We start from the raw sequence: 14,070 nt of genomic DNA on the forward strand, positions 1-14,070 counted from the left end.
CAGTCTCTGCGATGACGAACCTATCAACACAATCAGATATTACTTTAATATAACACGTCTTCCTCTGTTGTGTGTCAGTGTGAGTCTGTCGGTCCCCTGGCAGCATGTCCTCCTGGAGAGTCCTGACCTCCCTGTGTCTCATCGTAAGTATCGGATTAATACAAGTTTTAGATATGGGGGCATTCGAAAGTAAATGTTGTTGCTCATCAGTGAAATAAACCCTCAAAAGAAATTTCATCCCAAGATTATGGAAAATAATAAATTATGTGTCTTTTTTTAACATAAAATGTTTAAATTACATTTAAAAAGTGGAATTTAAATGGTTAGAATGAAAGAGAACGTCATATTCATGTATATGTTTACAGTTCTGTGTCGCTTTTTCTTTTAAAAAACGACTTTTAAAGCTGCTGTCACATTTTTCTCTGGTAGTTTTCCCTGATCGACCCGTCGAAGGAAGGCTGCGGCGATTATTTACAGCTGGAAGAATGGGTTCGTACATTTTGTGTGTTGAGTTGTGCTTCGTCTGATTTGGTGGTTGACTCGATCATCGAAGGCGTCCGAGCAGAATTTTCTTCAGATTCTTCTCAGAGCTAGAACAACTCGCACAGAGCAACTTTTAATGATTAATAACATTTCCTGTTTGTCTGCTTCTCTCGTCCACAATCAAGACCGCACATCTCAATCGCACCTTACCACTGGCGCAAAATAAGGATCTCAATGTAAGTTATTGAAACAGTTTTCAAAAATATAATTTTGTGTCACTGTTAATGCATATTGTTAAATAAGGACGGAGTTGTAAGTGAGTCCTTTTCCCACTGCAGGACTTACTCTACTGTACCCTGAAGCTCGCATTTAAAAACAAAACTGAGAATGGTGGTATACTGTTTAAAGTACTACATGACTGCTTCGAAGTGAGTACAGTGTCCTTTCCATCATGCTCTGTTTCTTCTGTCCTCCCTTGTTGCACTGGAGGTCAAGCTGATTGACCCCTGCATGTGTCCGACTTGTTTCAGCCTGAGACCGAAAAGAAGACGACCTGCGAAGGCCCCAGTTCTCGGAATATCTCCTTCTATCACCTCATGTGCTTGGTGGCCAAATCACAGGGTTACCCTCCTGAAGGTGTCCCTCCTGAAGGTAGGAATCACACTGATCCTGCTCTAACTTGACACCAAGACTCACTCTATTGACCTTATAATGTCACTACAGTTTTTACACGAGTATATTATCATATTTCAAGCCTCATTATGATGCCTCCCTTTACGTTCAGCTTTTTAAAACCTCCACCTGAAGAAGTTCGATGCTCCGCAAAGTTTTAACCGTCACCACAACCTTCTTCAAGTCTGCAGCTGTTTTTAAAAGATCAAACTCCTAATTATCTTTTCTTTCTTTCTTTCATTACAGGCTGTAAATATGGTGAGTGTCCTGTTTGTACTCCACGTCTTGAAGTGTGTGTTTGGTGCAGAACTTGTAACATCTAGCTGTCAAGTCACGTTTTTCTACAGTCTGCGTTTGTCCTCTTTTAATTTGAAAAACAACTTCTGGGCTGCGGAAAAAGCTGTTTTCAAACTGAAAGATGGATGACTCTTCTGAATCTTTTCCAGCTCATCACTTTAACTCATGACATGTTCTTCTCCTCCTTTTTAGAAACTGTGTGCGAACTTTATCGTCCGGAATCTGCTGGTAAGTGACACATTTCTGTTTGGACATATTAAAGAAAGTTACTGCTTCACCACCATGAGGATTTAATCCCTTTTTAAACTCTACATGTGTAACTTTCATCTTTTATCTTTCAATCTTACACTAAAGTCACATGAGTCATGATCGGATTAACTTTGCTTCTGTGTCAAATCAAGGCTGTTGAACTGGCTTTAACAAGTTTGACTTTAACAAGAGTCTTCATTGGTTAGTCAGCAAGCACGGGAAATAAGTGGATTGAATTTACGACAACAAATTGCACAATCAGCAATCTCACATGTCACAGGATGCCTTTAATTTCCTGTTCTCCTGCTGGTGCTACACTTAGTAATTCCACGGCTGTTTCTGTTTCTCACCGATCGACTAAAACACGTTTTGCTTTTAGTGGCTGCAAAGACAACAACACCAATCACAACAGCGACATCAGCGACATCAGCAGCGACATCATCGTCACTTAACACAACACCAGCAGCGCCGACAACAACAGCACCACCACCATCAACACCGGCACCAACAACAACAGCATCACCACCATCAACACCGCCACCAACACCGACACTAGTACCAGTAACAACCACAGACAAACATGAAGGAGGAAACGGTAAGCTGCCTTTCATTCATATCGTTACCATGTAAACTGAACAGTTCTCCACACCAGTTCTCTGCACCAGTTCTCTGCACCAGTACTCCACACCAGTTTACCGAACCAGTTCTCCACACCAGTTCTCCACACCAGTTCTCCACACCAGTTTACCGAACCAGTTCTCCACACCAGTTCTCCACACCAGTTCTCCACACCAGTTCTCCGCACCAGTTCTCTGCTCCAGTTCTCCACACCAGTTCTCCACACCAGTTCTCCACACCAGTTCTCCGCACCAGTTCTCTGCTCCAGTTCTCCGCACCAGTTCTTCATACCAGTTCTCCACACCAGCTTACGAACCAGTTCTCCACACCAGTTTACCGAACCAGTTCTCCACACCAGTTCTCCACACCAGTTCTTACACCAGTTCTCCGCACCAGTTCTCCACACCAGTTCTCCACACCAGTTCTCCGCACCAGTTCTCCACACCAGTTCTCCACACCAGTTCTCCGCACCAGTTCTCCACACCAGTTCTCCACACCAGTTCTCCACACCAGTTATCCGCACCAGTTCTCCACACCAGTTCTCCGCACCAGTTCTCCACACCAGTTCTCCGCACCAGTTCTCCGCACCAGTTCTCCACACCAGTTCTCCACACCAGTTCTCCGCACCAGTTCTCCACACCAGTTCTCCACTCTATTGTTCCACACCAGTTCTCCGCATCAGTTCTCCGCACCAGTTCTCCGCACCAGTTCTCCACACCAGTTCTCCACTCCATTGTTCCACACCAGTTCTCCACACCAGTTCTACGCACCAGTTCTCCACACCAGTTCTCCGCACCAGTTCTACGCACCAGTTCTCCACACCAGTTCTCCGCACCAGTTCTCCGCACCAGTTCTACGCACCATTTCTCCACACCAGTTCTCCACACCAGTTCTCCACACCAGTTTACCGAACCAGTTCTACGCACCAGTTCTCCACACCAGTTCTCCACACCAGTTTACCGAACCAGTTGTGTACATGTGGCAGCTGTTGGAAGCTCCTATGCAGAGAAGAGTGAAAGTTCAGGACCATTTATGGAAAACAGGATCCCAGTCGACTCCTGTGAACTATTCCAGTTACATAAACAAATGAAAAAATTCCCATGTCCTGTTCCCACTTGTGCAGATATTTAGCGTGACTAATCTTTTGAACAGACCTTTTCATAATTTGCATGAATCTGTGATTGTTGCCTTTCATTGTGCAGCTGCACGAGCGTTGTGTGAAGACGCTGCACATTCCATCTGATCACTTATCTACACACTTCTCACACTTTCCTCCTCAATTGTCATGATTTAATTTTTGCTTGATTGTAAATTGTGACTTTCTACATTTTTAAAGACGATGAACTCTTTGATTCAGCACAGACACATGAATCTTATATGATAACTATATGCATAGATCTATATATAGAGATATATATGTGTGTGTGTATGTAAATGCAAGGTCGTGGTTTTGAACAATAATCATCACCAAGAAAGAGACGAAGCACATTCCTCAATGTTTAAAAGTCTTTTCTAATATGTGAATAATGTAACTCAAGGGATGAAAAGAGGCTCCATGTTTCTCTCTGTGTCCTGACACCGATCTCTCTTTCCTTCAAAGCTAACAGCAGCACAGGCACAAGGGGTAAGACTTTTTATTTGTTATTCTTTTTCATTTTTCTTCTCCAACCAGTGGGCACATTGATATGACCCCCGGGACTCTGTACTTATATTAAATTTCTGAGCTTTCTGCCCGACATACCCCTTCATTAACTTTGTATTTGCTGAGAGAACAAAGTCCCTCCTGACATTAATGTGAATTGTCTCTGTGCCTCTTGACTCAGAATCCACGAACACGAAGGTCATGTGTTTGTTAATCATCTCCGTCACCCTGAACTTCGTGCTGCCGCTGGTTGTCTTCCTCTTCATGCGCCAGAGGACACAGCACAGGACACAGAACCCGCCTCACCAGGTAAACTGACACTCATCCGCTGAAGAAGACGCTGGATTCACACTAGAAGACATCTGTGTCAGATTCGCTGATTATCAGAGAGACTACACGTTGCTCAACGACCTGGAATGTAAACATGGAGGGTCAGACGTGGATGTTGTTGTTATAAGTTGAAGGGTTGTTTATGTTTAGTTGGTGAGAAAAGGAAATATATAAAAATCCCAACATAAATTTTTTTATAATGGCTTGTGGTGTAAACATCTACACATTGCAGCGTGTAAGCCTCTGGTCTCTCCAGGATGAATCCTCCGTGTTGGATGAAACCTGCGAGGATCCAGATCCTCTTCCACTGATCCAGAGCACAACCAAGGTATAGTTCTGGTTTGGGTTTAAGGTCGGATGAGTTAATCGTCTGTTCGTGATTTGTTGAGCTCAGCGTCGATTGTCGTTTTTAGGCGATTTGTCATTTTATTTTGCTGATGTCATTTCAACTCATAAATGAACTTATGTTATATTAAATTATATATAATTAACAGTGACAGATGTGTGAGTGTTGTTGTAGTAATGTCTTGATAGTGGATTGACACGTCTGTCTCTTGTGTCTCTGTCTTTGTCCTAAAGCCAGACGTCCACTCGCCCTCAGCTGATACACCCAGGAACCCATGCACTGCTGGAAACGGATTAGGGTCACATTAAGCCCCGTACTCACAACTTTGTAAATTGTCACTATAAAAGAGCCGTGGGAAGAAACACAGGACGGATCAGCTCCACGCAGGACTGAGTGACTGTGGTATGCCACTGCCTTTCATGGAGTAGAAACTGTGACTGGAGCACTCACCCCCGGACATGAGGGGGAGTGGGCGGGCCACGGCATGTCGCTTCCCAGCTGCACAGCCAGACGAGCTCCTGCACGACCTCAGGCGCAGCCAAACGAGGGGTCGAGAGGATTGCTTCAGAGCAGAACAGGTTTGACTGTGAGCTGGGGTTTGTGAGAAGCAGGAGGAAACAAGACGACTCCAACCTGTATTATAATTACCCTCGAAACATTTCAGACGCCTGAAGTCTCACCAGATGCTTTGTGGTTTGGTCGAGCTTCATTAGAATCAGAGCTGCAGTCCCACTGGCAGCCTTTAAGATGAATTAACAAGAATGTGATGTGATATCAAGGCTACTACAGCTGGCCCTGCTAACCACTGTCACCTGGGTAATAACCTGATATTAATCTGTAAATCACAGTGTTGAGATTATAAATGTGCACCGTCCAGCAGCTCTGGAGTCAGCGTCTCACCTTCAGTACCGTTGTGCATCAGCTTCCATCCGGCACCGTCCAGATTTATAATAAATCATTTGCAGGACGAGTGAACTGCACCACTGGTCACAGGTTTTTTCCACTGCATGCACTGGTTTTTAACGAGCTATGCTAAGCTAGGTCTAGTGTTAAATATATACAACCACTTGCGCAGTATTGTACTTTCAGAGTTAGTGTGGCTGGTCCTCACCTTGTGACCCACTTTCGATTGAGTGAGATTTGCTTTTAGGGTTTGGACGGATGGATCGATCCAGAGGTCGGTTCAGGGCCACATCCCATGAGTGGTGTCGTGCTTTTCAGAGCAGGTGTCAGGCTCTCATCTTTACATGGTCTTCAAAGCAGACAGGAAAAAGGATCTTTCATCACAGATATAAATATTTACCTTATTGCCAGTATTCTGTCGACTGAATCTGAATTTGTTTTAACGCGGTCTGTGTGGCGAGGCGTTTGGGGACAGTAGGGAATGCATCTTGCCACTGAGTGTCCTTCAGGTCTTGTGTGTGTCCAGGTCCGACATTATAGGGACTTGTCTTCCTATAATGAAGACCAAATAATGACAGTTTAAGGTTTAGTCTCCAGGAACAAATGTATGTCACTGTAATGCCACTGAGGTGATGGAGACAGACATCGTGTTCTTAACTGTGTTTTCTGCCTTCAAGCTGCAGCAATGACCTCACAGATGAACCTCAATCTAGTGTATCCCACACTCCTCCGATTGCAGCTGATTAATCTGCTGCAATCTGAGAGAGTGGATGGTTCAGCAGCAAGTCTCCAAATGTGTCTCAGCATGTTGTGCATTGTAACCAGGACACTGAAGCTATTCCTGGTTTGTATTATTTAACTGAACTGGGATGTTTGTCTGTTTTGTAAAACTGTGAAGAAATGCATGCATTGTGTACGTGTGTGAGTTTGTAGATGTATTCTGATGGCAGCCGTTTTTGGGGAAAGCTTTCAAATATGCATATATGATATTACTTAACAAAGAAATGTTCCCTTCTTTGACATTAAATGAACAACAGGGCTTCATTGGTGCAGTCTTCACTTTTATCTTCCTTAATTCAGTCCAATCAGTTGGTTTTTAAGTATTTTAGTTTTTAAGTGCTCAGCTGCACTGGAAAAAAAAAGATCTAGGAAACTGATCGCCCTTAAAAGTTGAGTAATTTACAGATTAAGTTTAAGATGCATTTATTAGTCCCAAACACATGCACAGACATGCAAAGGCACACTCATGCAGGTAGGGAAATTTAACCTCTGCTTTTGACCCATCTGGTTCACTTATAACTGAGTTGCATTTATTTGATTTTTTCAAAAATATTAAACTTAGAAATGGGAATTGAAAATGACTGTGTTCTTTCAGTTAGGGTTAGTCGGATGTTATTTTCTTTTTGAAACAAGTCGTAAACTCATCAATGAAACTTTTTAATATGGTAAAAAATCTAATTCTTTAGTAAAAACGTATATTTCACAAACACTTGATATGTGACACTTATCCACACATCTCTTCGTATGAGTGCCGAGCTTCTTCAATCTGATCAAGAACAAGTCCAAACAACCACATTTTTTGTATTTCCTCACTCTTTCAGAGTAATAACAGATATTAACTACATTCCATTGACATGATTGAATCAAAGCATCGGTGAAATCGACCCCAGGGCAGCACCACGGTTGTGTAAGAATCAGTTGCAATTAACCTTAACTACATGCTGCTGTAAAACTTAACAACTTTAAATTCAATCCAGCTCCAGAAAAATTCACTTGACTGAACAAAACTGACAATGAGACATACACCCACTTATATAGAGGTTTGGCAAAACCAAATAACACCCCCGACAAAGCAGCACATGTTTCGGCCTGAGGAGCTGGTTCTTTTTTTTTTTTTTTTTTTTTTTTTTTATATTTTTGTTTATTGGAAGTAGTTCACGAGATACAACAATATAACAGGGAATACTTCCATCTCTGAGGAGCTGATTCAAGATTCCTCGGCCCTCAGCCAGGCCTCTGGCAAGCAGGAACAAACCTCCCCCAACAACCAGGGTAACTCAAAGAAACAAACGATTTATATAACAAAACATTTTCCTGTTTAACCCTGCAGTGGTAAAATGTGTGCATCTAAATGTAAGGTTAAAACGCAAATAAACAGGTTCCAAATAAACAAACTGTGATGTGAAGTGTTTGGTGTTGCTGACAAATGAAATGAGGCTGTGTCTAGCAAATGAATGAGGTGTGAGTTTGGAGCACATGCCCCTGTGTGGCTGTGCAGTGAATTCAGATGTGGTTTCCTAAAGAGCCCAGTGGGCCTTGGTGGACGCAGCAGCTCTTCTGACATTCTAGTTTCAGATTGAACGATCTGAAGCCTTCAGAAAAAGAATAGTAAATATTCAAATTAAAAAAAATCGGGACTGTGTGTAACTAAGATGATTGTGGACATGCAGCTCGGAGCAGAGTGTGTGTGGCTGCATCCTGACCTCACCACAGAGGAAGAAGTTCTCCTGTGTGAGGAAAGACACAAAAGCCCTGTTGTGTTTGTCATGTTGTGTTATCTGGGCCTATGTTGACGCTACTTCAGATTTATTATTTTATCATATAAACTGTCTTTGGTTCAGAGTGGAGTTAGAACACGTTTATTCACAGTGACATATTAGTCAATGGTTTTCACAAGATGAATCTGGATTTGTTTTATCACTGCTCATGTTTGTGCTTTATGTTTTAAATGAATGATTAACTGAGTTGCTGTTATTTTTCACACGTTATATGACGCCTCTGTCAGATGTCAATTTTCACACCTTTTCAAAATCACGAGTCCAGTTTAAAAACCAGCGCTTTTATTCTGAAGGATTGTTTACCGGAAGTGTCGTCAGAGCTGCGTCACACACGGAAGTGAATGATTCGGAGCAGCTGGCGGCGCGAGCAGAAAAAAGGTCAACAACTTAGTCTCCGTGTGTTTTTGACCAAGTGAGAGGAGCAACACACTAAACACACATCAGACACACACTGAACACAACACGGTGTACTACTCTGTCACACAGGAGACAAAGAGCGGAGCTAATCGGCTAAAGCTAGGAAGCTAAGCTAAAGTAAAGTGTGTGCGAGGGGGTGAGTTTAGATTAAGTCTCAATGCAAGTCAACACAATATCCTGTGAAGTGTGTCTGTGTGTGTGTTTGTCTACACAGTTGTGTTATAAAACTGAAGACGTCCATCTGCTCCTTGTGTGTCATTGTGTGCGTTAAGGATGTGACGTGTGGGCTGACCCTTCAGCAGGAAGCTGACCTTTGAACCTTTAGCAGGAAGCTGACCTGTGACCCTTTAGGCTCATGTCATCATAAGTACATCACTGGTTGTTAAACGTCATATTTCAACGTTTGGTCCGTAGCCATGAAGACCGACTCGTGCCTCCTCAGCTCCGAGCTGGAGCTGCAGCAGGAGGAGCAGCAGGAGGAGCAGCAGGAGCAGGAGCAGCTGCAGCAGGAGGAGCTGTATCAGCGGCTGCTGTTACAGGTGAGCATCGGTTTAACACAAGCACTGGATCACATCCACCACAAGAAGATCCAGGTCCAGAACTGGAACCCACACACTTCAGTCTCACGTTAAGCAGCAAAGCAAATGAGTCCATTCATCAAAAGTGCTATTATTAATATCACTTATCTTTTGTAGAATGATTTTTCTCCTTTTCTCAGAGGAATAATACCCCGAACGATCTCAACCTCAACTCACTTGTATCCTGAGTTTATAATCTGACTTTATTTTACCTCCAGCAGTTCTTGTTTTAGTTGATTCGTTTATTATTCTTGAGGTTTATACTTCTGCCATTTACCTAATTTTACTGTTTCTTATCCGTGATTTATTCTGTCTTGTAATGTTCTGTTTATTCTGTGATCATGGTCTCTGCCTTGATGCATCCTGAGTTAAAGTAGTTTGGTTTCATGAATGAAAGTTATAGAGGATTAGGGTTAGGAGTTTTTTTTATAGCTTTGGTAAAGTGATTAATCAAAAAAACTATCTCTTTAAAAACTTGTATATAATTTAATGTATTTGTATATAATATATATAATGTATACACAGTTCTGTATCCACAGTCTGAATCTTAACAGGCTGTTGATCATTAACTTGTGAAATCCCCCTTGAATAACCTCATGAGCTGAACTCCCGAGTCATGTAATCTTTAAATGCTTCCAGACTGCACTCCAGTGGAGCGATGACTTCCTGTAAATGTCCAGAGTAAAGTAAACAAAACTACATAAATCTAAAGCTCAGTGTCGTAAACCCGTCTTTTCTCTTGTGTGCGGACTTCATCTGAACTTTTAACCTCTTCAGTTTTATCTAGTGTTTCTATCGGACTAACTGAACATGTGTAAAACCTCCTGATGTGTCTGACGTTCACTACCGCTCGTGTTTTTAGACGATGGGTCAAATGCAGACTGAAAATCCAGATTCCAAAGTGATCCGACCTCAACCTGGTGAGTGGCTGCACAAGTTTGATCAGACCACACACACGTGCTCCTGCAGGAGAGGAGATCATTGACTTCTCTCTCTCTCTTTCTCAGGCATGTGTGTGAAAACCTTCTCAGAGCCAGCGAAGCAGAAGATCTTCGTAAACATCTGTCAGTCAAACTCGGTCCCGCCTCCCCCAGAAATCTCTAGAGAGGACCTGGTGGAGCTCCTCCAATCAGAAGATCCCAGCGCCTACAGAGTTCCCATGAGCCTCGGCGAGCCACACACAGAAGTCGACAACAGTATGTAACAGAAGCCAAGTATAAAGTTATACTGGCAGGTGAATGTGCAGTGTTTGAACTTGTACTTGTTGCTTCATTTCCTTTTGAGCATGAAGCAGGAAAGAGACAGAGGTGGCTCTTCAGGTTTATTGCTCCTACAAGGGGAGAGTCTCACTGAGAAGTAAGGCGAAGGGTCATTAGTTCACTGTCCGCTTTAAGGCTCAGTCACATCAGTAAATGAGTAACCATTAACTGGAAAGATAACGTAGCTTAATGTGCAGGAACAACGTCTTAAAGGTAGATGCCACGAGGGTTTAAATATGTTTTTAAAACTTAAAAACACACTTGATGTTATGTCTCTGTCTTTAAAGCTGCTTCTCACATCTTCAATTGATGTCGACAGCCTGCATCAGCATTTGTAGAGGACCTAAGAATGTATTGTGTCACTACTTTAGTACGACAGGGTTTTAATACACAACTCTGCAGATCGGACGACACCTCTGACACAGACCAAGCTCCAGGCCTGTTGCCTCTCGTCTGCAGCGAACGGGTTCATCAAATCGTAAACCGAAGGGAAATGTGTTGAGATTGAACTTCGATCAGATACCGAGGGCAGATTGAGTTACTCAGGAGCAAGAGTCGGGCACGTCTTGCCAAGTACAAATGGAATGACAAAGCAAAACAGAGAAGATAAGATCTGTTTCTCACTCTCTCAGACTCTCAGGGTTGCACGGCTTACGATGTGGTCATCAACCAGGAGTTCTTCCAGATGTGTCAGGTGTGTGTGACCTTTGTAGTTCATTCATGTTGTCATTTGGGGAAAGAGGAAAGCACAGACCTCCGACAAGGTGGAAACCAATCCTGGTTCCATTTCTCAGTTTTGATGCATCTGCTATTAGAGACGTGTCCAAACAGCTTGAACCATTATCATAGCTACACAGCGGTAGATGCTGCAGGTTCTATTTGTTATGTATTCATCCAGTAATTAAATCAAAATCAATTAACTCCCGAAAATACTTTAAATTAAATCAAACTCTAGATCATATATATAATATTATTTTTATTTTTAAGAGATCACTGCATTATTTCTTGAGACATTCACAAAAATCCCCCCAAAAACTCAAATTTGATGGGCTCCTCCTCCCTGTACTTCACCCCCCCCCCCAGCAAGTTTTAAGAAACATAACAAACCTGTGATAAAGGGACACTATGAAATGTATAATGTAATATAATGTTTGTCTTGTAGAAGGATCCTCTGTTCGAGCAGTTTGTGATTCTGGTGTCTTTGGAGGGTCTGGAGAACAAATACAACCTGCAGCTCAGCAGAGGTAAGTTTCATGAAGTGACACACAGCTGGAGATGAATGTTTCAGGAGGCACCCGGCCTCTCCAGGTGAAACGCAGCGGCTGACGTTCCTGTTGGTCCCTCTGCAGACTGGAAGGTGCTGAAGAACAGGAAGTTCTTGGGATCTGTCGCTGAGCAGAACATCCGCACAAAGAGCCGGCCGGTGATCCAGGAGCTGCCGCCTCGGTACGTGAGAACAGGAACCACAACGACAGGGTTCTTCTTCTCTGGTTCTTCTTCTGACTCTAGTCTGGCTGTGTAGTGTTCATATTTATTTAATGCATCTGACAACAGCTCCTACTCCTCAAGTGGAGGCGGATGTACACACTTCTGATGGTGATTATTACATTATAGTAAACATGACTGTAGTAGTTCAAGATCATCACGTCTAAATAAACATTTAAAATCCCCTCAGAGCTACAGTATGTGTGATATACACAGTTTATTAAATGTGCTTATAGATCTGACTCGATTCGTCAGTTTGTGTTTTCTAATCAGATCTCATCTCTCCTCCTCTTCTCACAGTGAGAACTGCTCTGCTCCGGCCAGAAGGTAAATGTTTGCTGATGGATTATTTTTATGTCAAGTCAGAGTTCATTGGCTCAAACATTTATGATTTCCCCCCATTATGAGTCTGTCCGTCCACTTTCCTGCTCTTTCTTTTATCTCATCCGTTGGTAGTGTCGCTCTTCTCTCTGTGTCTCTCACCTCCTTTGTTTCTCTGACCTCCTTCGTGTCCTTCATGTCTCTCACCTCCTTCGTGTCCTTTGTGTCTCTCACCTCCTTCATGTCCTTCATGTCCTCCGTGCCTCATCATTCTTTTCTCACCTCTTTCTCCAGACCAGACTTTACCTTGCTTGTGGAGCCTCCTGCTGGTGACCCTGAGTATCTCATCGCCGAAATACAGCTACCGGGGGTGGTGAGAAATGCAGAACGCGACACACACATGCACACACACATGCACACACATATACACACATGCCAATAATACTTATAGGAACAATAACACATGCAGACATATTTTTGGGATAGTTCAACTTCAGAGCTCCACAGTTTGGAGATATTTAAGGATTTTGATCGTTTTAACACGTTTATCTGACTTTCACAGTTTTATTAGAAGAAATCCATATATTTTATTGCTGTGTCATGCTTTACCCTCAAACAACCTGGATGTGGTGTGAAACTAAGTCTAACTCTTCGTCTCCTGCAGCCATCGTCTCGCTCTCTGGTTCTGGACGTGGGAGAAGATCGACTGGTGGTAACGGCCCGGCCCTCGCTCTTCCATCTGGACATCTGCCACCCCTTCCTCGTCGACCAGGAGAACAGCGTGGCACAGTACAACAAGAGCACCGAGGTACAAAGACACCTACAGTGACACACAACACCAGCATGTGCCAACAGACACACAAACAAACGATGGGCTGTAACACTTGTGTGACACGGCACCTGTTTTTCTTTTCCTCAGATTCTGACAGTCACTCTGCCGGTGGTGTCATCGTGAAGCTGAAGAACTTCTGTCAAGTTATTTATTAATTTTTTTTTTTGTTAAAAAATGATGAAATAAAAGAGACTTTTTTTCTTTTAAATACGAACTCCTCTGTTTTATTTGATTCACGACTTTAATCCACGTCAACCAGAGAAGGGATGAGACTCACAGGAAAGTTTTCTGTTGTGAAACTTATGATAACTTATTAAATTACTTATCAACACAAACCGTTTGAGCAGCGAGGCGATGAAGACGAGTCGCTCGTTTGTTCACAGCTGATGAAACTGAGACGCAACAGAACCTATAAGATGGAGAACGTGTCGATTCTGTCATTAAGCCTCTGGAACTTGTTCTGTGAACTGGAAATCTCTCCTCTCATGGAAAAAGCAAACGAGTGAAGCCGTCACTTCTCTATTTCTGGATCTGCTCTGCCCCCCCCCCCTCCCCCATCCATTGTTGGTCTATTGTGTAGAGAAGTGGGAGTGTCCCGAGGTAATAATGGCATAAATATATTTCCACCGCCCCATGTGGACCAATTGGCTGTTTTCCAGCTGACAGTGACTGGCAGGTCCCACCACACGGACGTCACTGGTTTCAATACCAGTGAGAACAAATAGAAAGAAGAAAGATGATTAATGGAACATTAATTAATAATCATCTTTAATGAGAATCTCCTCATCGCTGCTGCTCGGACTCCAGCTGTGCAAGAGGCCAGCGTTTGGACCCAGGATATTTTGGCTTCATTTCTGGAGACATGTCGTCCATCTTTAAACAAGCAGTTGCTCTTCATCGCCCCCCCCCCCCCCCCCCCCTTCAGTTTGTGTCTCTCTCCCCCCCCCACCTGCCCTGTGGCTCCCCCATTTGTTCAGTGAGGTCATCCCTCTGTTTTTCGCTAATCCTGCGAGGTGCTCGTCTTTCTGACTCGGCCTAATCCGCCTGTGGCCCCGAGCCCTGACAGCGCACACACTCACA

At 43.2% G+C, this 14,070-nt stretch overlaps 2 protein-coding genes across 4 annotated transcripts; both read left to right on the forward strand.

The window, feature by feature from the left end:
- The first annotated feature begins 104 nt into the window (after positions 1–104).
- On the forward strand, positions 105–6,579 carry LOC133970917 (mucin-5AC-like). The gene is made up of 9 exons (XM_062408076.1): positions 105–143; positions 1,014–1,134; positions 1,360–1,413; positions 1,645–1,680; positions 2,081–2,296; positions 3,920–3,943; positions 4,143–4,270; positions 4,548–4,619; positions 4,871–6,579. Exons 1-9 carry the CDS (start codon positions 105–107, stop codon positions 4,943–4,945), a joined length of 765 nt encoding a protein of 254 aa, XP_062264060.1. The 3' UTR covers positions 4,946–6,579.
- A 1,812-nt stretch (positions 6,580–8,391) lies between these two features.
- On the forward strand, positions 8,392–13,198 carry pih1d1 (PIH1 domain containing 1). Of its 3 annotated transcripts, none has more exons than XM_062407873.1 (11): positions 8,392–8,510; positions 8,930–9,054; positions 9,956–10,013; positions 10,101–10,289; positions 10,985–11,046; positions 11,515–11,596; positions 11,702–11,798; positions 12,138–12,164; positions 12,453–12,531; positions 12,823–12,966; positions 13,078–13,198. In XM_062407873.1, the coding sequence occupies exons 2-11, from the start codon at positions 8,932–8,934 to the stop codon at positions 13,111–13,113; spliced, it is 897 nt and encodes a 298-aa protein (XP_062263857.1). In that variant the 5' UTR covers positions 8,392–8,510; positions 8,930–8,931; the 3' UTR covers positions 13,114–13,198. The 3 variants fall into 3 exon arrangements, with proteins under 3 accessions (XP_062263857.1, XP_062263855.1, XP_062263856.1); XM_062407871.1 differs by having other exon boundaries at positions 8,395–8,476; XM_062407872.1 differs by having other exon boundaries at positions 8,411–8,651.
- The last annotated feature ends 872 nt before the right edge of the window (positions 13,199–14,070 follow it).

Source organism: Platichthys flesus, chromosome 16 (assembly GCF_949316205.1).
Source record: "Platichthys flesus chromosome 16, fPlaFle2.1, whole genome shotgun sequence".
NCBI classification, from domain to species: domain Eukaryota; kingdom Metazoa; phylum Chordata; class Actinopteri; order Pleuronectiformes; family Pleuronectidae; genus Platichthys; species Platichthys flesus.

Bases quoted from the DNA above. Each gene is read 5' to 3' on its own strand.
- LOC133970917 (XM_062408076.1), top strand. From the start codon at position 105: ATGTCCTCCTGGAGAGTCCTGACCTCCCTGTGTCTCATC. The intron at 144-1,013 runs GTAAGTATCGGA...GACTTGTTTCAG, and splicing joins TGACCTCCCTGTGTCTCATC to CCTGAGACCGAAAAGAAGAC. The intron at 1,681-2,080 runs GTAAGTGACACA...TTTTGCTTTTAG, and splicing joins TTATCGTCCGGAATCTGCTG to TGGCTGCAAAGACAACAACA.
- pih1d1 (XM_062407871.1), top strand. From the start codon at position 8,440: ATGATTCGGAGCAGCTGGCGGCGCGAGCAGAAAAAAG. The intron at 9,055-9,955 runs GTGAGCATCGGT...TCGTGTTTTTAG, and splicing joins ATCAGCGGCTGCTGTTACAG to ACGATGGGTCAAATGCAGAC. The intron at 10,290-10,984 runs GTATGTAACAGA...TCACTCTCTCAG, and splicing joins ACACACAGAAGTCGACAACA to ACTCTCAGGGTTGCACGGCT.